The 20,580-nt window shown below is 45.3% G+C and overlaps 1 protein-coding gene across 1 annotated transcript in view; it reads left to right on the forward strand.

The window, feature by feature from the left end:
• The window catches only part of uggt2 (UDP-glucose glycoprotein glucosyltransferase 2), a gene marked incomplete at its 5' end in the record, with an annotated part of 31,213 nt that overhangs the window by 5,181 nt on the left and 5,452 nt on the right, over positions 1–20,580 (forward strand). The window contains 24 exons of the mRNA XM_083682179.1: positions 1,182–1,281; positions 1,768–1,828; positions 2,171–2,262; positions 2,436–2,586; positions 3,551–3,670; positions 3,961–4,046; positions 4,166–4,301; positions 4,586–4,717; positions 4,925–5,089; positions 5,323–5,446; positions 5,553–5,651; positions 6,541–6,635; positions 7,631–7,837; positions 9,249–9,380; positions 10,362–10,492; positions 10,990–11,085; positions 11,304–11,406; positions 12,402–12,481; positions 15,176–15,365; positions 15,491–15,649; positions 15,832–15,917; positions 17,868–17,952; positions 18,156–18,238; positions 20,457–20,558. Coding sequence (XP_083538305.1) covers positions 1,182–1,281; positions 1,768–1,828; positions 2,171–2,262; positions 2,436–2,586; positions 3,551–3,670; positions 3,961–4,046; positions 4,166–4,301; positions 4,586–4,717; positions 4,925–5,089; positions 5,323–5,446; positions 5,553–5,651; positions 6,541–6,635; positions 7,631–7,837; positions 9,249–9,380; positions 10,362–10,492; positions 10,990–11,085; positions 11,304–11,406; positions 12,402–12,481; positions 15,176–15,365; positions 15,491–15,649; positions 15,832–15,917; positions 17,868–17,952; positions 18,156–18,238; positions 20,457–20,558 — 2,815 coding nt within the window. The remainder of the gene's footprint in view (positions 1–1,181; positions 1,282–1,767; positions 1,829–2,170; positions 2,263–2,435; positions 2,587–3,550; positions 3,671–3,960; positions 4,047–4,165; positions 4,302–4,585; positions 4,718–4,924; positions 5,090–5,322; positions 5,447–5,552; positions 5,652–6,540; positions 6,636–7,630; positions 7,838–9,248; positions 9,381–10,361; positions 10,493–10,989; positions 11,086–11,303; positions 11,407–12,401; positions 12,482–15,175; positions 15,366–15,490; positions 15,650–15,831; positions 15,918–17,867; positions 17,953–18,155; positions 18,239–20,456; positions 20,559–20,580) is intronic.

Here is a 20,580-nt window from a genome sequence, read left to right on the forward strand (position 1 = left end):
GTCTGTGCTGGGGGTGTGTGCAGTCCCTGATGATGTTGTGTGTTCTCCTGGTGACCCTGGTGTTGTAAATGTCCTGAAGTGAGGGGAAGGCTGCTCCTGAGATATACTGTGCAGTTTTTATCACACGCTGGAGTGCCTTCCTGTCCTGGGCTGTACAGTTTCCATACCAGACTGTGATGGAACTGGTAAGGGTGCTCTCAACTGTACATCTATAGAAGTTGCTGAGAACTTTGGATGGCATGCCAAATTTCTTCAGCCTTCTTAAGAAGTACAGTCGCTGCTGGGATTTCTTAATGTTCTGTTGTGCATTGTGAGACCAGGTAAGATCCTCGCTGATGTAGGTTCCGAGGAATTTGAAGGTTTTCACCCTATCCACCTCTGTCTCATCTATATGCAGTGGTGTGTGCTGCACACTCTTCTTTCGTGGATCAATAATCATCTCCTTGGTCTTGTCTGCGTTCAGGGAGAGATTATTGTCCTGACACCAGGCCACCAGATCCGCCACCTCTCTTCTGTATGCCGCCTCAGCCTTAGTTAAGTCAGAGGGTTAAATTACTCAGGGTGCTAACTTTACAAACAGGCCATGTCACACTCTGGAGCTCTGTAGCTGTATGATATTATGGCATACTGTATATCATGGCACATGGGAAATCGGGAAAAAAAAATGTTATATCAGCTATAAAACTTAAAAAAATACTAATATGGGCCTTTAAAAACACACCGCTCCCACCCCTGAGTTAAAGTTGATTGTAAGTAGAACTGAAATGAGCAAGGTTAACAAGAGTGTTCAAGCTTTCAGAAACTCACAGTCATAATCAATTCAACAGAAGTGTGGTTTCATATCCAGACAAAGGACCTAAATTGATCTTATTTTAAAGATGTATACTTTGAAAAGATCTATACTTTGCAGGGTGCCCAGAGTTTCACAGAGTGCTTCTGAATAAAATTCAAGTTTATTTGAAGTATTATTTATACATATTATACAGTCTGGTTATTTCCATTTATACATGGCACATTTTCAACAAACTTATCATCTTACTGTATGCTGTTGATTAACACATATAGACAGACAATTTTAAAAGGATCGTCTAAGACCAAGATAAGGCATAAGGAAACTTAGCTCAACATTCTCAAATAATGTGTCAGACTCACTCTTCAGGTGTTAATGTTTCACCTTTCAGATCTTAGTTTCCAGGCAGCTGCTATTATCATGTCTGCACCAAAGTTTGATGCACTGAAGCTAATGAGAGACCTCAGCCAAAACTTCCCCAGCAAGGCCAGGTAAGATTTTACACCTCTGTCCATTCAAGGTTTCAGGTCTGCCTTGTTGCACAGTTGTGGGAAAATGTGCCACTTTTGATGTTCAACCTAAATGTCACAATGTGATAAAAAGTCTACTGTTTTTATACAGAGAGGATGTCATGTCTTACATTTGTTGGCATGATGACTTTAGGCAGCACCTGTCTTCCAGATGTTTGATTACACACTTTTGTCCAGAACATGACAGTCTGAAATGAAAAACTACTCTCAGTTTATAGACTGAATCGGATCTCGGGATGTTAGCTTGTTCTTGGCTCAGACGGCTCTTATGAGGAACAACCAAGAAGTGCTGAGTCAGAGTTCCCGCCCAGTGTTTACAGGGAGTCAGCTGCAGATATACCATCTGAGGGCCTGCGGATTTGGGAGATTAAAAAGGGGCTTTTACTGCTCACTGGGGATGGTTGGAAAAAGCTGATGGTGACTGTACATGTTTTACTGTTCCCACAGATCACTGACAAGAGTGGCCGTAAACCAAGAAATGAGAAAAGAAATTGAAGACAACCAAAAGGTGGGATCTCATAAGCAGCATCTTAGGACAGGGTCCTAAGAAGTGGTCTCTTAGACCCAGCACTTTGTTTAATGGGATCCCCTGTGAAGGGTTATAGGGTGTCTGTCATATTGAAAAGTTTAGCAAATGCACTTTTTTTCCAGTGTCATCTCTATTGTTATAGTCCAGTCGTACTTCCCTGTCAGTTCACAGGGTTTTCTCATCAAAATGTCACCCATTTTGTATCTCAGAGATAATGTGCTAAAGTGCTAATCTTGCTCTTCGATATCAGACATTTACTGTATACGTGATGAAGGCTTGATATTGGACATTGAACTAACAGTAGTGAGTTTGCTCTTCCAGCGGCTGAGCGAGACCATGGGGGTCCACCCTGGAGACGGAGGCCTGTTCATTAATGGGCTGCATATTGATCTGGACGTCCACAATCCCTTTAGGTAGGAGCCCAGTGGGGTGCATCAGCAGTCAGCCTGCTCTCTCCCTGGGTCGCCTCAGAGCTGCCCACAGCTCAGTGATCCTGTCGCTGCTAGATCAGAGCTACAGTAGCACTCATCTACAGCCTCCACAGCCTGCTGATGAAAGCTGACCTGTGATTTCTGTGCTTTGGTAGCATATTGGACATCATCAGAGGAGAGGCCAAGATCCTGGAGGGTCTCCACAACCTCGGCATTAAGGGAGAGAACCTGGGCAAGCTGCTGAGACTGCCTGTGAACCCCGTTGAGGACAACTATGCCTTAGATATCCGCCATCCGGCTATCACGGTGAGAGCCAGAGATGGGCCTGTGCCAAGGCCCGACCTGCGGAAGGGATCCTTTATTCTCCTGGCCCAGATCAGCCTTGCAGGTGCTTTGTCATAGGCTCTGCCTGGCACCAGGGTGAGGATTAGTGGATCAGTCATCAGACTATTGCAGCAGTCCTACTTTGCCAAAAACCTCATTTAATCACTGGGAAACAAGCCAAGGAAAGCTATCAAATTAAAAACTTGCAAACTTTAATTTGAGCCCCCCTTTAGGCATTTTATGATGGAAAATACTTTGAAAAATGTCCAAACAAATGGACATTAGGCCTACATATTTAATCTAAGATGATCTATAAAATGATGTATTCTTTCAGCCAGGCTTGCTGTCTGTCAATTTGAGTCATTAGACTCTTCCCCTCTCACTGCTGTTCTGGGCAGAGAGAAAAAGAGAGATGGGTGAGGGAGAGAGAGAAGGAGGAGTGTTAGTATGCCAGCGGGGGCCTCTGTTTCTCAGGGAGGTTTCTGAGCTTCTGAGGGAAAGAATGCTGTTAGCGCCAGTTTGGGCTGTAATGGATTATTTAGCTACAGTAGCCGCCTGCTTCTCTATCTCCCAACATTGCTGTCTATAACCTCCTACTGTATGCACTTCTCACTCAGATGGAGCAAATGTGATCATGTGTCATCTATCATCCGCTCCCTGGGTCATCTGGGATTAGCTACAGTAGCTGTGACAGTGATTTCAATAACATTTTAAACTTTTTCAAGACTTGAACTCTAGGTGTCTTAGAGTTCGGATTTAGAGATGAAAGCTGCCAGTGTGATCTATGTACTGTAATATAGTACTGGATTCTGATAAGATGAAACCACCAATGTTACATATTACTTTTATGTTCCTCAGTCTTAGGAAAACTTTACCCTGTTTAGGACTTTAGGAAACAATTGGATAATTCTCAAAGCCAGCTTTCTTCTTGCTTTCTCTTCTCCAGTGGATGAATGACATTGAGAGCGACACCATATATCGCAGCTGGCCATCAGGTGTCCAGGAGCTCCTCAGAGGCACGTTCCCTGGAGTCATCCGTCAGATACGACGTAACTTCTTCAACCTGGTGAGTCCCAGTATACCCACCATTCTGGGGCTGAGGAGAGGACAGCTGGGGAGGGTTGTGACAAAAACCCACTAGAAGAGCTGGCTCCTGTTGGAGTGGAGATTGAGTAATGTGCTCTGGTCTTGTTGCTATCCTAGTTTGAAGAAGACATTGAAAGGGAAAAGTAAAGGGTTGGATTTTGATATTGTCTTTGCTTTGCTGCAATACACAATGGCTTGATTGATTATTAAGGCCTTTTATTTCAGCTGAGTAGTCATGCTGCATAACTTTTTTTTTGTTGTTATGTTCAGGTGCTGTTTCTGGACCCAGTACAGGAAGACAGCATTGAACTGGTGAAACTTGCAGAGCTTTTCTACAAACACAAGATTCCTCTCAGGTACGCTTTAGGCTGCCAAAAGCTACACATGTTTTTTCTTAGCACCTGTCAACTCAACCAGATGGTGACTCGCACGTTACCTGAGAACTGAAATGATGTATTTTTCTTGCTTCCTTTAGAATTGGATTTGTGTTTGTCGTCAATATGGAAGATGAGGTTGATGGCTTTTCAGATGCTGGAGTTGCATTTTTCCGACTGCTGAATTACATTGCAGACGAGTACGATTTATCACAGGCCCTTGTGTCCATGGTCTCTGTGAGTATCTCATGCATGTAAATCTCTTCTATTTTCGCAAGCACTTCTTGTGGAATTATTTAAGCAAAGTCTTTGCAAGCTCATGTCTCTTTGATGTGCCTCAGAAGACATTAGTAATTGTGCTCTTTCTGTTGGCCTGCTGCCTGAGACATTATTGGACCAGACGAGTGAGGGAGGGCATGCTTCGGGCGGAGGCTACTTTAGGCACTGGTGGAAGTTATTGACAGTCCTGATGTAATTGAGAATGATGGTCATGTCTCACTGACCTTTTTGCGCACTTGCAGATGTACAACAAAGTAGCAATAGGCGAGACACTGTCTGTCGATACGGTGTCTGCCTATCTGAAGAGGAAATTCCCCAAAGCTAATGCCGAGAGGATTCTTGGGATAGATTCTGAGTATGATGATAAAAGAAAGGTATGGCAGCCTACGAGGTTTGCCTTATACATTATCTTTCAAAACATTCAAACATGAAATAAAATACTGTTGTTTTTATGGCACTAAAGGTTTGTTCACTATCATACTGTACACTGCATGCATGGCACACTTCCAATCAAGGGATGAGGGTTCCAGATTCCCGTAGCATTATATCCATTGACCCTGACTCTGTATGGGGGGGACCAGGCAGGTGGAGTGTTCTATAAGAAAAGTGGGTTGGGTCCTCTCCCTCTGGCTCTGTTCAACGGAATCCCACTCAGCCCAGATGAGATGGACCCTGACGAGCTGGAGACGGTCGTTCTGCAGCGCATCATGGACACCACCAACTTCTTCCAGAGAGCCGTCTTCATGGTAAGACAAAGACCTGACCTCACCCTTTTAGTGTGCCGTTTGCATTTGCTGCCTCTTGTGTTAGATAGACACTGAGTTTATATTTGTGGACTTTATGTGACTCATGTTGCAGCACTGCTGTCACCTCAGTGACAATCTATTATGTGTAGTTTTAAGTAATTAATGAGTAGGAGTTCTGTGTGTCAGTGATGGAGCTGTGTAAAAGTGAGGCTTTACTCCTCTCACATGACCAGGGTCAGTTGAGTGAGGGGTCTGATGTAGTGGACCATCTGATGGAGCAGGCCAATGTGGTGCCACGCATTAACCCGTTCATCCTCAGCACTGACAGGACCTACCTGGACTTCACTGCCTCTCCAAGTAACCAACACCTTATCAAATATCCTGTGTTATTAATCTAGTGTATTTACAATCATAATACTTTCCTCCTGTATCATACTTAAGATAACATATGTTCTTCTTTCAGTTGCAGATGACTGGGAGGACACAACTATGTTCTCATACCTGGACTCAAGAGACAAGACTGCTGTGATGGCCAAGAAAATGAAGTATTTCACCAAAAATGGTCAGAGGCGCGGGATCTTTTTCTTCATTGCTCAGAGTTTTGTGCTACTTCTTATTGATTTTTTCCCCTTCAGTGTAAATACTGCAGTGTTTTATGGGTGAATGTACTTAAGCAAAGGGTGTGAATGATTTGTTCCAACAAAGCAGCGCAGCTTAAAAGGAGTGTTTGTTCGTCAAACATTTCAGAGCAAAGAGGATCTTCTTCACACAAATGGATAATATACTAGTGTAATAGAATGGTGCTATCGATGTGTAAAATTGCCCTTTAGGGAGGCAGTCTGTTTCTCCCCAGTTAATTGCTGTGCAGGCTGATTGGCATGAGGCCAGTGGTATGGCTTCAGACTAGCTCTGCTGCTGCTGCCTGCTCACTGGGTGCCCAGGGGAGAGATGCCCAACGAGGATGAGGAGTGTGAGGAAGGAAAGGGTGGGGGGGGGGATAGAGCAGTAAGTTCAAGTGGCACAATGACACAATCCTCCCCTGATTTACTGTGCTTTTCCTCAAGGACTGTCCCTCTCTCTTTCACACACTCCCCCCCCCCCCCCCCCCCCTCTCTCTCTCTCTCTCTCTCTCTCTCTCTCTCTCTCTCTCTCAACATCATAGCTAGATTAAATATCCCCACTCAGTGCCATCTCTACTGTCACTGGGTGGCCTGTGTGAAGACACTTTCAAAGGATTAGCAACATTCCCTTATAAGAAAGCTGGAGCTTAAAGATTGAGATCCCAAAAAATCCCCCTTATCTCTTGCTACGATCATTAGACTGCAACACTGGACTCAATCTCTTAGAATCTGGCGCTGAGAATATGAAGTGATTCTGCACATTTGTATAAGCTGCCAAAATGTGTCCACCTGTCTGATTTGTATTGTATGATAATTGCTACTTCTCCCTAGATGAGGATGGGATCACTGGGGTGACCTTGTGGATAGTTGGGGACTTTGAGAGGGCCTCCGGGAGAAGACTACTGCTGAACGCCATGAAACATGTGGTGAGATTCCATTGCTGCCTGTTCACCCCTCCTCTCCATTCCCTTATCCACACAAGGCACACAGGGAAGCTCTTTCACAGGGAAAACATAGCAAACAAAAGTTATGAATTAATTACCATTTCTGAAAAATAATTTTCTAAGAACTGACTGCAAGGCTGTACTGTATTTACCACATTCATTGCTCTGCATTACCGACTGGTGTTTCAGCGCCAATGTTATTTAGGAATCCAAATAAATTACTCTCAGTGGCCTGGCTCTCGCACCGACGCAAATGTTGCCTTTTATGTAGTCTAGCAAGGTATAACCCAAGACTTTAATTACCAACCACCATGGTGGAATGAACACTTGAAACTCATTTGGGACCCATTTCACCTTGGCCTGAAATGAACAAACAAAGGTTGGTGTTGTTGTTCTCTGATAAACACCCACATAAATATTCCATGGTGGATTGCAAATACAGCCAGGGGTTATACCTCACTCCACTGCAGATGAGGAAGGAAGGAGCATAAGTAGCCTTGTGAAGGTCTGCCCACTAACAGCTATTGAAAACATGATGGAGGGATAGTTGATGAACTCTCCTGAGACTTCAACAATACCAACACACTCTTAGCAAGAGAGGAATGTTATGTAAAAAGAAATGCATGTAGTTTCACAATGCACCCTCTGTCTGCTGTCATCTCAAGGACATGCTGTGGGGAATCTGCTCTTTGGCACATAGATATGCTGGACATAATACAGTAAGCAGGTGTGAAACCTTTTGTGCAAAAATAGGCCTAGAGCAAAAAAGCCTAAACAAGCTACTATTTGTCTTTGCTTTCATACCTTTTGAATAGAAAACTATAAAGGGTCAATATTATACATTCTACTCCTCATTTGTCACCTGCAGTATTTCACTGTTAATGTAAAATGTGTTGTCTTTGTGTGCAGTATATCAGCTCTAGGCTGAATGGTCCCTAAGTCTGTGTGTGTGTGCGTGTGTGGGTGCGCGTGCACAGAAGGCCAACCCTGGAGTCCGTGTGGGGGTGATTGATAACCCCAGCAGTAAGCCCAGCGAGGACAACACTGTACTCTACAGGGCCATCTGGGCCTCTCTCCTCACCCAGAAGAACAAGGCTGCTGCTGAGTTTGTCCAGAAACTCCTCAAAGAGGAGAGCATCCATCTTCTCCAACAAGGCTCCAAGATGAAGGACTTACTGGTGCAGGTACGTGGAGAGGATACAAGGCTGAATTTGATCATTGTAAGATTTGATCAGAGATTTTTATTTTCATTGATATATAGACAACATGGTTGGTTCAGTGATTTAAATAGAGTCCTTAGATTCAGGGATTTTGTAGCTACTGTCAAATGACTGTGGAGACATGTCTCCTGGGGTTCTCTCTGTTAAACCTCATGCCACAGGAAAATGGTGATTGATGAACAGCTCTTTTGAATATTACCTAGCCAAATTCATTTCGAGCATGTCTAACCGTGCCCATTGAGAGGAAGCATAGGCATCTGCCTACTCACTGTCAGTTCCACTTGGTGTGTCAGAGGATGAGGTGAGCAGTGAGCATGAGCCAGGCTCCATGTGCTGAATCTTTAAATAAGGCTGTTGTTGGATACCTGATCCACAGAGAGGCTCTGATGGCTGAGCTCCTGCGAGCTGTTCATGGCTGTGTGACTCAGACAGACCTAGTCAAGCTTGACCATCACTCCCCTCCCCAGAACTCCACAACCACAGGGGTTCAGGTCGACACACTGGAGTGTATGAGATTGATCCACACAGATTTTCTCCTGGAAAACCTCCCAGGGATTGATTAGCCAATCAACTGACAGGAAAGCCCCCCCCTCACCCCTCACCCCTCACCATTGGCAGGGAATGACCTGATGAGCTCTCAGCCCAGGGGGCTGTTACACAGCAAGGCTGGGAGTGACCACAGTAGTCTGGCCTTCAATTACAGGAAGAGAGAGATTGTGATGGAAATAGCTCTATACAGGCCAGGCAGTGACTCTGTGTAGGTCTCTGTGAGCTGGGACCCAGAGTCAGAGTCTGGGGATATGAGTTTATTATTGGCTGCCAGACAGACTTGCTGACAGAGTTGTACTGACATTATTGGTATTTCACCTGTTCTCCTGAGGGGGGAGAAATGTTGGAGAAACTAATAACCTGAGCTTGCAAACCCCAAGACTCCCATGGCTGATTTGCTATGGACAAAAATGGCCAATGTTTAATTAAAATCCAGTTAGATTAATTAGAAATTGATTAATCTCTTCTTCTGATGTTTTTTTCTTTTTTTTCTGCATGTGCATTCCTGATGGCATGGTCGTCTGACAATGAAATATTTATGTTTTAAAAGCTGCAGTGATTGCTTTGATGCAGAACTTCAGTGATTTGTCAATAAAGAAGTGATTTCTAGCCCTGCATACATCATACTTTACATCAATGTGTTGTTCAGATTTTGTTTTGGACAGAGCAATGTCCTTGAGGAGGCCTATTAGATCATATATCACCAGTCTTCAGACATATACAGTACAGTACACTCAATATAACTGCCTAAACAAACTGTGTGCGTGTGTGCGTGTGTGTGTGTGCGTGTGTGCGCGTGTGCGTGTGTGTATTCTCTCCACTGCAGGGCATGGACAGGGATGCTTTTGAGAAGAAGTTCAACACACTGGAGGTGGATCTCATCCTCAGCCAGCAGCTGTTCTGCAGAGAGGTCCTAAAGCTGAGTGCTGGACAGAGGGCAGTGGTCAGCAACGGCAGGGTGAGTGGACCGGACACCAGGCAGCGTCCCTGCTCTAACAACAAGCCCATTGCAGTTACATTAACATACCCGGGAATGGGTCAGCTCAGCAGTATTTAGTGAGTCATACTAAACAGCAGGATGAAAAAATTAAAACTATTTTCAACCCCGGAGGGGGGGGGTAGAGCACATTAACGTGCTCTTCCCAAGGTAAAGCACTGTCGGTTGTTCTCATTGGGTGGTGCAGATGAGTGGGTTACACTAGGATGCTGCAGTTGGGAGTATTCTCCCTCTGGTGTTTCACAGAGCTTCTCTAGACTGTCCAGTCAGCATTCCGTCTGTTTTCCAGAGGTCACAGGTGGTGCTGCTGTGTGTGTGTGTGTGTGTGTGTGTGAGCAGTGCAGGCAGCACTCACACACACACACACACACACACACACACACACAGCAGTGCAGGCAGCATAGTGTGTGTGTGTGCGCGCGCGCGCACGTGTGCTCGTGCGTGCGCACGTCTGTTATCATAGTGCAGGGCTGATGACTGATGTCTCAGCAGCAGCAGTGCTGACAGCAAAGGATGAAGAGGCCAACCCCTGAGATGGCAGTAACAATTAATATCATTTTACATTCCCTCTGCAGCGTGGCGTCAGACAGGGGCAGGGGATGGGGAAGCACTCCTCCTGAAATAGAACGGGAGAATACAGAGGTAGCAAGGCTGAAAAGCAGAGTGACCATATGGGTGGAAGAGATGATGCCCCCTCTCTCCTCACGTTAGCTTCAAGTACTGTACCGTGCGCATGGCCACTCTACTCTGCTGCACGCAAGACCAACCTGTCCAGAAATATGTAGACTTGAGCACTACTCCTTGTTTGATTAATGTAAAAAGAAGATTTTTTCTTTTCTTTTTTGTTCTGTGTGAGATGTTAGATCATCGTGTTTCCTACCGTCTCAAAATATGGAAGTGTATTTCATTTGACCTATGATTCAATTTCCTCCTCTGTCTCAGGTTCTGGGACCATTTGAGGAGGAGGAAGAATTCAGCGTGGAGGATTTCCAATTGTTGGAGAAGATCACACTGAGCACCACAGCAGAGAAAGTCAAAGCGAGAATCAAGCAGATGGGAATGAAGGCAAAGCCGTATGTTTCAGCATCTCTGCGTTTTTGTCTCCACTCACTGTCTGTGTCAGCCCTGTGGTTTAGCACCTGCGATGGACACTGAGGCACAAAGGATCACTTTATGATGAAAGTAATAGATGCTATCAAGTGAAATACCCTTTATCATGTTCAAAGCACTTCTTGTATCCACCAGAGAGCCAGTCTTACATTACAATTCTTCACGAAAGCCGATCTCTCTGTAAACTCTTACAAATGAGTGTTCTCTCAAAACAGCCTCTTGTGGAGAAATGCCAATTTATTCAGATTGAAAAATCTGTCTCTAGACATCCCACTGATCTAAACACGTCCTCCCCGAAACAGCTTGAAATCGCTATTTACAGCTGGGACAAGTTTAGATAAGTCTAGTGTGTCGCTCTCTCTCTCTCTCTCTCTATCTCTATCTCTATATCTCTCTCTCCGTCCTAACAAGTATCATTAGTATGTGATGGACTAACCCTGCTACCCCCTCTGCCCCTCAGAGCAAGTGATTTAGTCATGAAAGTGGATGCCCTCCTCAGCGCCGTCCCCAAAGGAGAGGCCAGAAGGGATGTCCGCTTTGTCAAAGACTTTCACAGGTGAGGAATAGCACTCTCTTTCTCCACTAACTATCTTCCACAACTGCACTTTCATTCCACTTTCCTTTTTTCGTAATGGATCCGGAAATGGGCTAGTTCCATCACTTGACTCTACAGAGAAAGTGAGTGTTTTTGATGTGTGGCTCTGTTGAAGTGTTGCCATATTGCCCCTGTGTTGTTGACACTGCTTTGTTGGGTGTGTTCTTACTCCTTCACAGTGTGTTTCATCTCCACCCTCGCGAAGAAGAAGTGTTCTATGATGTGGTGGCCATAGTGGACCCCCTAACCAGAGAGGCCCAGAAGATGTCACCTTTGCTGATTGTAAGCAATTCTCCCAATTCTCCCATTTCTCTATGACCCCCCCTCATCACTACTTCAAGGACACTCTACATTTAGTTTTGTTTGTCTGAAGGTGGACAGCAACACTGAACCACTTCAGGCAAGAAAAGGTGTGAAAGTGCACCTTGAAGTGTTTTGTTTGTGTTCACACCCAGGTATTGGTCTTTTATAGCTTTTTTTTTCATCAAGCTCACCCTTATTCATTCAAGTCTGACATACTTTTCTTTTGCTACCTTTTCTGTGATTAAGTAGAGACAGTTATGTGAACACAGTAAATTTGATTATAGGCTATTTACCCAGAGGTGGCAAACCTTTTCAGTCATGCCGTGCTTACTGCCGGGTACGAGAACTACATCTTCGAGTCAGGGTATTGTGCTATTTGCAGCCGGTTGCTTATTTCATCCGATGATGACTCACTGACACAAACCCACTGGCTCTCAGAACATTGGCTGCAGCTGTGGGCAAGCTGGGCAGAACCCACTGTGTTATGTGACTGAGGTGAATACGATGAGTCACCTTGCCATCACTGCCTGAGCTGCCAGCCACTTCCTGCAATGTGTGTGTGTGTATGTGTGTGTATGTGTGTGTATGTGTGTGTATGTTTGTGTGTGTGTGTGTGTGTGTGTGTGTGCTTTTTGCGGTATGCAGCCAGCAGGCACGACTGGGATGTTCACGGAAGCTCCAGCTGTGTCGAAAACACTTTCTGTGACCTATCACCTCCATATCAGCCTTACTGTGAACCTGAAGACGTATCATTTGTGGATTTTGTCTTCCTGTGTGTGTTACAAAATGTGCACATTTTGTAATTGTAACTCATGGAGGCATACAGGACAGGAGCTGACTAGACTAGAGAGAAATCTTGTGGCCGTCTGCAGATATACAGGCTTTACGGTGAGTTTGTGGGGTTCTCTCCCTGCTGAGTTGAGTTGATATGGTTCTGTGCAGTAACTGGGCCCCCCCCTCTGTGCCCCATGCAGGTGCTCAGTCAAGTGGTCAATCTCAAACTGCAGGTGTTTATGAACTGCAGGGCCAAGCTGTCCGATATGCCCCTCAAGAGGTAAGACCCAGCGCCTAATTAAAGTGTGTGTGTGTGTGTGTGTGTGCGCTCGTGTGCGCGTGTGTGTATGTGTCCGTCCATCCGTCCGCCCACCTAGGACCAAGTAGCCCCCAGTCCTCCCTCTCTGTGAAGTTACCGCTAACAGATGTTATCTGCTTAATAACACCACGTTATTGCTCTGGGCCTCCCCTGCCTCTCAGGGCAAATTGTTTACAGCACATGCTGTAGAAGTTCAACACTGCACTGCCAATGGAATGGCAAGGTTATGATGATAAAGGTCCAACTGATGAGGATACAGTAGGCTCAATAGAGTTGAATTGAGTCAATAGCATCAGCTGTAAATGTCATTCTAATTTGCTGGTGTAGAGTAATTTTGTAATGCAGTACGTTCTCCCTTATGGATTATATTGTCTAAAGTGGCTCATGTATTTATTTTTACGGTAAAACGTGAAGTGGAAGTCTAAACCATGTTGTTGGTGCCATATCGATGGTTTGTGCCGAACCATTGTTATTTTAGAAAGAGGACAGTCGCAGGGGAGGGTGTTTTAGTGCATTTCAATTTAGAACAGTAGATCATTTCTGTAAACATGTCAGAGCTCTTCCAAATCTCCTCAGCAGTGGTCTAGTTCCCAGACACGCGTTACACTTGGCCTTCATTAAGCCAATAGAAAGGCAGTTGAAAACGGATGGCGCGTAGCCATGGCTTATTCTGCTTAATCTACCAACTGTTCATCTCCAACAAGACCTTCCCCCTAACCCTCCCCCTGTGCACCTCTGTTTACGTTCCCCGGAATCCGCTTACCTACTCTGCAACATGAACATTTCAGAAGAAATTGTTGATGCTTTGAAGCGAACTGCACAAAGTAACATCAATAAATGATGTACAGAGGATTTATTTGAGAAAACTAGTCTCCAAAAGAGACGCTTTTGCTTGCTTGCCGATGGGTTATGGCAAAAGCTTAATCTACCAGGCATGGCCAACACTGTGCTCCGTGTTAAGACCACCACCATCAATCTATTATGTCCTTTGCGGTTGCAAGATAAAGGGCAGAGGTGAAGTCATAGTCAAAGTCAAAGTCGACACCAGGATAGTAAGATTGCAAACGGATACTTCAGGATAGTGTTTGGCTTGTCCGAGATCATCCTTGGCAACGATGAATGGAGAAGCCAATAGCAGAGCCCCGTGTTTCGCAAACATCTAATTGCAATCACTGTGGATGAAGTATACACAGTGGTCCAATGGTTCATATAGTATAGTAAGTAAGATATTGTAACTAGCTATCTCCGTTTGCAATTATACTGTTGTGGTGTGTTTCCTAGTCTTCTTCTCTACCGGCTATTGCAGAAAGTAGACTAACTTAATGCATTCGTCATTTATCTTGACTTGATCATTCTTGACAGCAAAGGACAAAGCTAAAACGAATAAAATGGGATTATCTGGCCATGGCATTGGTGGTCTGTTTCTACATGACAATTTTGGCAGACTGATTTAGGAAGATCATCCTTATTACATTCCTTGACCGGGTCCTGCCTCCATTTAAATGATGACAAATACTTTACTCGGTAAGGCCACTCCCATAGAATTCTATGACCACTCCCACTAAGGCTAACTTTAAGGGGTTGATATTCCAGGCTTATCTGCACTCTGCGCAATAGCCTGGGGACAAGGTTACCTCAGCCGAGACTGAGGCCTGGTAACTCTATAGCTCACACCTGGAAATACTCTGCTGCTAGCTAGCACAGATGGATCCTCTGCCACAACACATTCTCCCATGGCTAGGGGTAGATGGCATGGAAGAGGAGGATATCAGTTTGCTGCCTGTCTTCTCTTTCTTTCTGACTTTCCTCTCAGTGGAAAATTGGTTCACTCCTCAGAAAACGGGAGCGATCCAATAAAGAGAGTGTTTCCTCTGGTGACTTTGTTATGGCTCAGTAATTTGATCCTCTGTCCCCTCTCTCCCTAACTTCATATGCAGCAGCTCTCTTCCACCCTGGAGTCAAGTGCTCCTCTCCTTTCTCTCTAACTAACTCAGCTGCTCGGCTCTGCAGGAAGAGAGGCTGCTGTTGTTGAAATTAACTTTTGAAAAAATCCTTCCTGTGTGGAAATGGGAGGATCTGCATTTGGGAAAGGCTGGCAGTTTTCAACACAAAGGAAGGTGTTGGTAATATCGATCCCCTGGTGTGTTATCTTCAGTCATTATGACTCCTCCATGTCAGAGGGCAGATAGAAGAAAAGCAATTAGCATAAAGATTAGTAGACAGTTACCTCAGACAGCGCTGACTAATACTGGAGAAAAAGGATATATCTGCTGCAGACATGCCTATTATTGGCTGAGCCTATTTATGATGCAATATGGTATAAGATTCCTCACTTCAAAGACACTGTATTCCCACACAGAACCCATCCCTCCTGTGAAATATTGTCCAACATGTCATCATGTCTGTGTTTAGCCAGTGAACAGAGCATTTTAATTGCATTATCTATCTTGAATGATGAAAGGCGTTCAAAGGGGGTTCTAAAAGTGTCTCAATATTTTATGGGAATCCGATCTCAATGACTGTATTGCCAACTCAGGAAAAATGGGGCTTGGTAATGGTTATAGTTGAAAACACAAACGTCTCCACTGCTGAGTTCTTTTGGGAAAATTGATTTTTTTCCCGTGAATGTTAATGATCTCCTCCCCCTCTCTGCAGCTTCTACCGCTTTTTGTTGGAGTCAGATGTGTCTTTCATGGCTAATGACACAGTGTCTGCAGGACCAGTGGCCCACTTCGCTGAGCTTCCCGAGTCGCCCCTCCTCACCCTCAACATGATCACCCCAGAGAGCTGGATGGTGGAGGCTGTGAGGAGCCCCCATGACCTGGACAACATCCACCTACAGGAGGTATTGGCCCATCCACTGGCACCAGCCTAAAGCATGGATAAGTTGAGGAAATGTGTCTCTGATAGCACTGGGATGGAACATGCCTCTCTCTCTCTTTCCTGTGTGACCTCTAACCTTTGGTGCAGGTGAGAGGGGTTGTGACAGCAGAGTATGAGCTGGAACACCTGCTGCTGGAGGGCCACTGTTTTGATCTGTCAACGGGCCAGCCCCCCCGTGGCCTGCAGTTCACCCTAGGCATGAGCCAGGAGCCCCTCATGCAAGACACCATTGTCATGGCCAACCTGGTGAGCACTCTACCTCTATCTCTACTGCTTCAACATGCTCATGAACCCCCTCAAAGGCCAAAGCTATTCAGGAAAACTTTCTATCCTGTATTCATGGTCAATATACCTATACTGTATAATATATAATTTAAACAGTGGGGCCATGTTTATACTGCTCATATCATTTTGACTCCTGTCAATAGGGCTACTTCCAGTTGAAAGCCAACCCCGGTGCCTGGGTCCTGAAGCTACGCAAGGGACGCTCTGAGGACATCTATCAGATTCTAGCGTGAGTGTACATCTTAAAAGTAGTATGCTTTTACTGTACCAGAACCTGATGATAACAAACTGCCATAGCGTCCATCTGTTTCTGCAGCATCGGAGGTGTTTTAGCTACCTCGGTACAGTATCTCACGGAGGTATGAATCCCATCACTATGGTAACACAGACGGCAGAGCTGCTGACTTTGTAGAAGCTCAAGGTTTTGATGAGTGCGAGGAGTTGTGCTGTGTACAGCCTCTGAGAGAGGGGTGGGAGGCGAGAGAAGCACTATTAGAGGGAAGACAGAGTGGAAGGATGATTCAGCTGGTCATCTGCCATGCCTGCATCTCCAAACCAGGGGAAAATCAGCAGCACAATATCTGTTTTAACTGGTTGTGGGGGGGACGTGGGTGGGAATGGCTGCTCCTACAGGGCTGCGTGGGTTGTTTTTAATATCCCCTGATGAACACAAGCATTACTTCTTCTCTCGTCGATTTGGATACATTCTTCGAGGGTTGTGGCTTGGTCAAGTCTTTAATTCTAAACATTTATCAGTTCAATCGAATGAAAACACACCTCACTTATGAAATCTAATTACGACCCCTGTAGGTACAGTATAGTATTTATGACACCACTTACTGTGCATGGGAAGCATTGAGAATCCAAACCTCTACTCTGATATGCTGAGTCTAAGTCAATTGGACACACCTGTGAGTCTATGCATGGTTCTGTCCAGTTACATCCCTGATATTACCCACTCAGGCCATCCTCACACAAGATTTAAGACACATACAGCCCTGGGTTCCTCCGGAATCATATCAGACACCAAGATTTATACCCCAATCCTCCAGGTGAAGCTAAAAGGTGATGTCATTTTTCACCTTGGCAGTGCCATTATTCTTGCGGTTAGCGCTGCTCTGCTCTGGTTAGAGGGCCGATCAGAGGCGCGAGTGGGAGTGTCTGTTCACTGCAGTCCCCAACCTGTGCTCGCCCCTGTACCACGGGCTGGCCCTGACAGCGATGAATGAGACGCCCCTCTCTCCCCCGAGCAGGGATACAAATTGATCTCTGGTGCTTTCCAACCACAGCCCTAATGGCCTGAGCGCAGAGGCGACAGTGGAGGAGCAAAATCCAAACAGGTACTCCGATGGGGGAAAATGCACTTTGTGCCCAATGAGGACAGGCATTTATCATAGTGATAAGGTTAATTCTCTGCCTTTTTACTAAGCACTGAAGTCATGATGGCTTGCTGAGCCATGACAGCCTATTGCTCATCTCTGGCTGAGGTTTGTTCATTGGTGTTTCACCCGGTATCCTTCCCCACCCCAACACACACACACACACACACACACACACACACACACACACACACACACACACACGCACACTCCACCGGACAGGCTTAGTCTTAAAACAATTACAGCTAAAGGCCAGTAGGACACAATCAGTACCAGGGGGGATATCCTCTTTAACTGTGCCAATAGATAGCACAGAGAGAGCATTGCTAGAAAGTAATGATGGACAAAATGGCATAAAGGTGATGCTGAATGATGAGTGAAGGGAATTAATATGATCAGAGAACGACCCTGGCAGTGTTCCCAGAATAGCCTGTTTGCATGCATCATTCTCCGTGTCTGTGTGCCTTGTCGGAGGTCTCCAGTGCTTCTCTCGCCGTATGTTGCCTTCACGAGGATAACCTTTGTTGTTGTCCTTGTGTTTTTTTTCCCTCTCCATGGATTGATGGGTTTAACTGAGACAGTCTCACGCTGTGGCTCCTTCTCAGCGTGTTAGCTTTCGGTTCTCTTGTGATAGTGTGAGAATCTCCAAAGAGTTTTGGGTTTTAGAGTTTAGTTTGTGACTCATTTTAGATGACTAGAAATTAAAATTTTGTAGGCAAAATGAGGAAGACTGTTCAGAGGATACTTGCATGCACATAACGCTGGAGTTAATTCAACTGTCATTGCTGGCTTTCCTACAGGCATGATGGTACAGATTCTCCCTCTGACGCTGGTGATGTCATAGTTTTGCTTAATAGCTTCCATAGCAAGATCATCAAAGTCAAGGTAAGTAGTCTTTTCTACCGGAATAGCACTACACAGCCCAATACATTGTGCAGCTCTGAGATATCCATGCACTAGCCTCTTATGGTGTAATATATCCTCTCATCCTAATCTAAAGGCATTGCAGGGATGTTTAGAGTACCTCCAGTGCTTAGACAGTAATGGGATCACTGTATTCCGCTACATGTGCTGATTCCTGACTGTAGGTGCAGAAAAAGGCTGACAAAATCCATGAAGATCTCCTGAGTGAAGCCACAGAAAGCAAGGGGATATGGGACTCCATTGCCAGGTGAGTGTGTGGCATATTCTCACATACTGTACACCCACAATACACATTATATATATATATTATATCACAAATATAATAAGGAGGTGGTGGCGATGGCATTGATTGGTGGGTGAGTTGAGGGTTACTAATGCACTGCGGTTTCAGGAGAGTTCGTACAGGCCCTGGATCCAGACTGGGATATTTTTCTGTAAGGTCTAGTCATGCAAATAATATGTGCTTCTGTAGGCCTAGGTATGTGTGTGTGTGTGTGTGTGTGTGTGTGTGTGTGTGTGTGTGTGTGTGTGTGTGTGTGTGTGTTTCCACTAGCATCTCCTAACTGTGTGATCTGTCTTCTCACTTAATGCTTTCTGTGTGAAGTGTGTGGAGCACTTTTGAGAAAAGGTAGGAGGAGTGTCGCTGCAACCACTTAACCTGTGTTCCGATTGATCTGCTAACATGGTCTGGTTATGAGCGTTTCATCATTTATTATAACTGTTTCACTGATTTTGTTTGTTTTTGTATTCTCACTGTCACACTAGGCTTCAATCCCCTTGTAATAACCCCTCACTTCCTGTGACATACTGTATAATACCATCCTTTATGCCTTCATGATAATGATATATACTTAGACACATCTTGACCTTTAAACTACTACCCACACTCTGAGAGGATGAGTTATTCAAGCTGGAGAAAGTGAGAGGCGGGGAGTTTGGTCCAGCTGTGGCGCTTCTGTTGGATTCTGCTCAGGCAGTGGATGGGGATGAGCTCAGTCTAAGGGTCCTTCCAGAGGTCTGGATTATGGGGTGCGTGTCGGCCAAACGGACTCTCACCTGACTGCTAAAGCTGCTTATCTGGGGTCCCGCTGGACTGCTGCAGATGGCATTATCTGGCCCTCACAATGGAGGCCTCCCCCTGTCCCCTCAGCCCTTCATAATGACAGGCTTAGCCATGGCAGGCAATAGGCCTCCTTCACACCACAGCAGTGACACCCCAGCAGACTGCTCACTCTACCAGGGAGAGCAGCAGTGCATTCCTCCGACTTAGCACTCTGAGACAGGGTTGGTATGGCTCTGGTATGAGAATGAGACAGAAAGAGAGAGAGAGAGAGAGAGAGAGAAAGAGAGAAGAGACAGTCTCTCTATCCCAGTGATGTAAGAGAGAGACAGAGCAGTGAGTCAGACTATTATGAGACAGTTGAAGTATTAAGGCTGGGAGAGCAGAGAGACAGAGACTCACAATAAGCGCCTGAAATTCTCCTGTGGAGCCCTGGGGCCCTGGCTCGGCTCGGCTCTGCTCTGCTCTGCTCTGCTCTGCTCTGCTCAGCTGATTGAGTGTGGGAGAGACACTCTCCCCCCATCAGCAGTCTGTTACAGAGAAGGACACACAGTTTGACTGCAGACAACCCTGGCCCCAAGCAGAAGGCCTGATCTGTGTCCTCCAAATTTGTTATGCAACTAGAGCCAGTGTTTGAACAGTGCTTAGTTCTGGTAAAAGCTTGCCTGTGCTCTTTTATCAGTTCATGGCACATCGAAGATGAGGGGTTTATATAAAGATTATGCACAGTCCTCATTTCAGAGTCATCCATTATACTCTATCTGATCAAGTTGGTCCCAGGTTTGGATAATAAGAATCTGACATCGAATAGAATCTGGATGCCTCCTCTCCGGTTTCACAGCAGCTTTGGGGGTTTATTATTATCCTCCATCACATCCCAATCATCCCAATACACCTGTGCCGGGTTTGCCAGAGGTTTTAGCAATATCCTGACTGTGCCCCAAAATAATCAGCCATTAGCAGCCGGGCTGGGAGAAACAGGAGCTGCAGCTATGGAGGTTTAGCAAGCCAGTATTTAATTATCAGCTCTTCATTTGAAATGTGTGGAGAAAAACAGAAGGGATCCTATAAAAGTTACAGGCTTACAGCTGCCTTCAGTGTGTCTCTGCTGTAATGAGTTGATTACTTCAGCTTTCTGGCAGGAGAGAGAGCAGCACGTTCTGCTGAAAAATTCACCAACCAGGTCTTCTAGAAGAGTGGCATGATTTGTAATTCTGTTACTCAACAAACACTGCTCGAATTTGTATAGTGATGCATGGTCTGGGAATGTCCTGTTTGTCTGCAGTTACTGTACGTAAATAGTGTGTTTTAGCTCCAGGCTGTACAAAAGCATGGTGTCTAATATTCTGAAGAGACAACATCAATTAAAAGAGATGGCTTATGTAACTTGTTGTGTCCTTTATAGCATTACAGGTGGGTCCAGTTCGGAGGATGGGGAGAAAAAGAAGGAGGATGTTCTGAACATCTTCTCTGTGGCCTCAGGCCATCTGTATGAGCGCTTCTTGAGGTGAAATGCCCACACACACACA

Source organism: Argentina silus (genome assembly GCF_951799395.1).
Source record: "Argentina silus genome assembly, chromosome: 12".
Taxonomy (NCBI): Eukaryota; Metazoa; Chordata; class Actinopteri; order Argentiniformes; family Argentinidae; genus Argentina; species Argentina silus.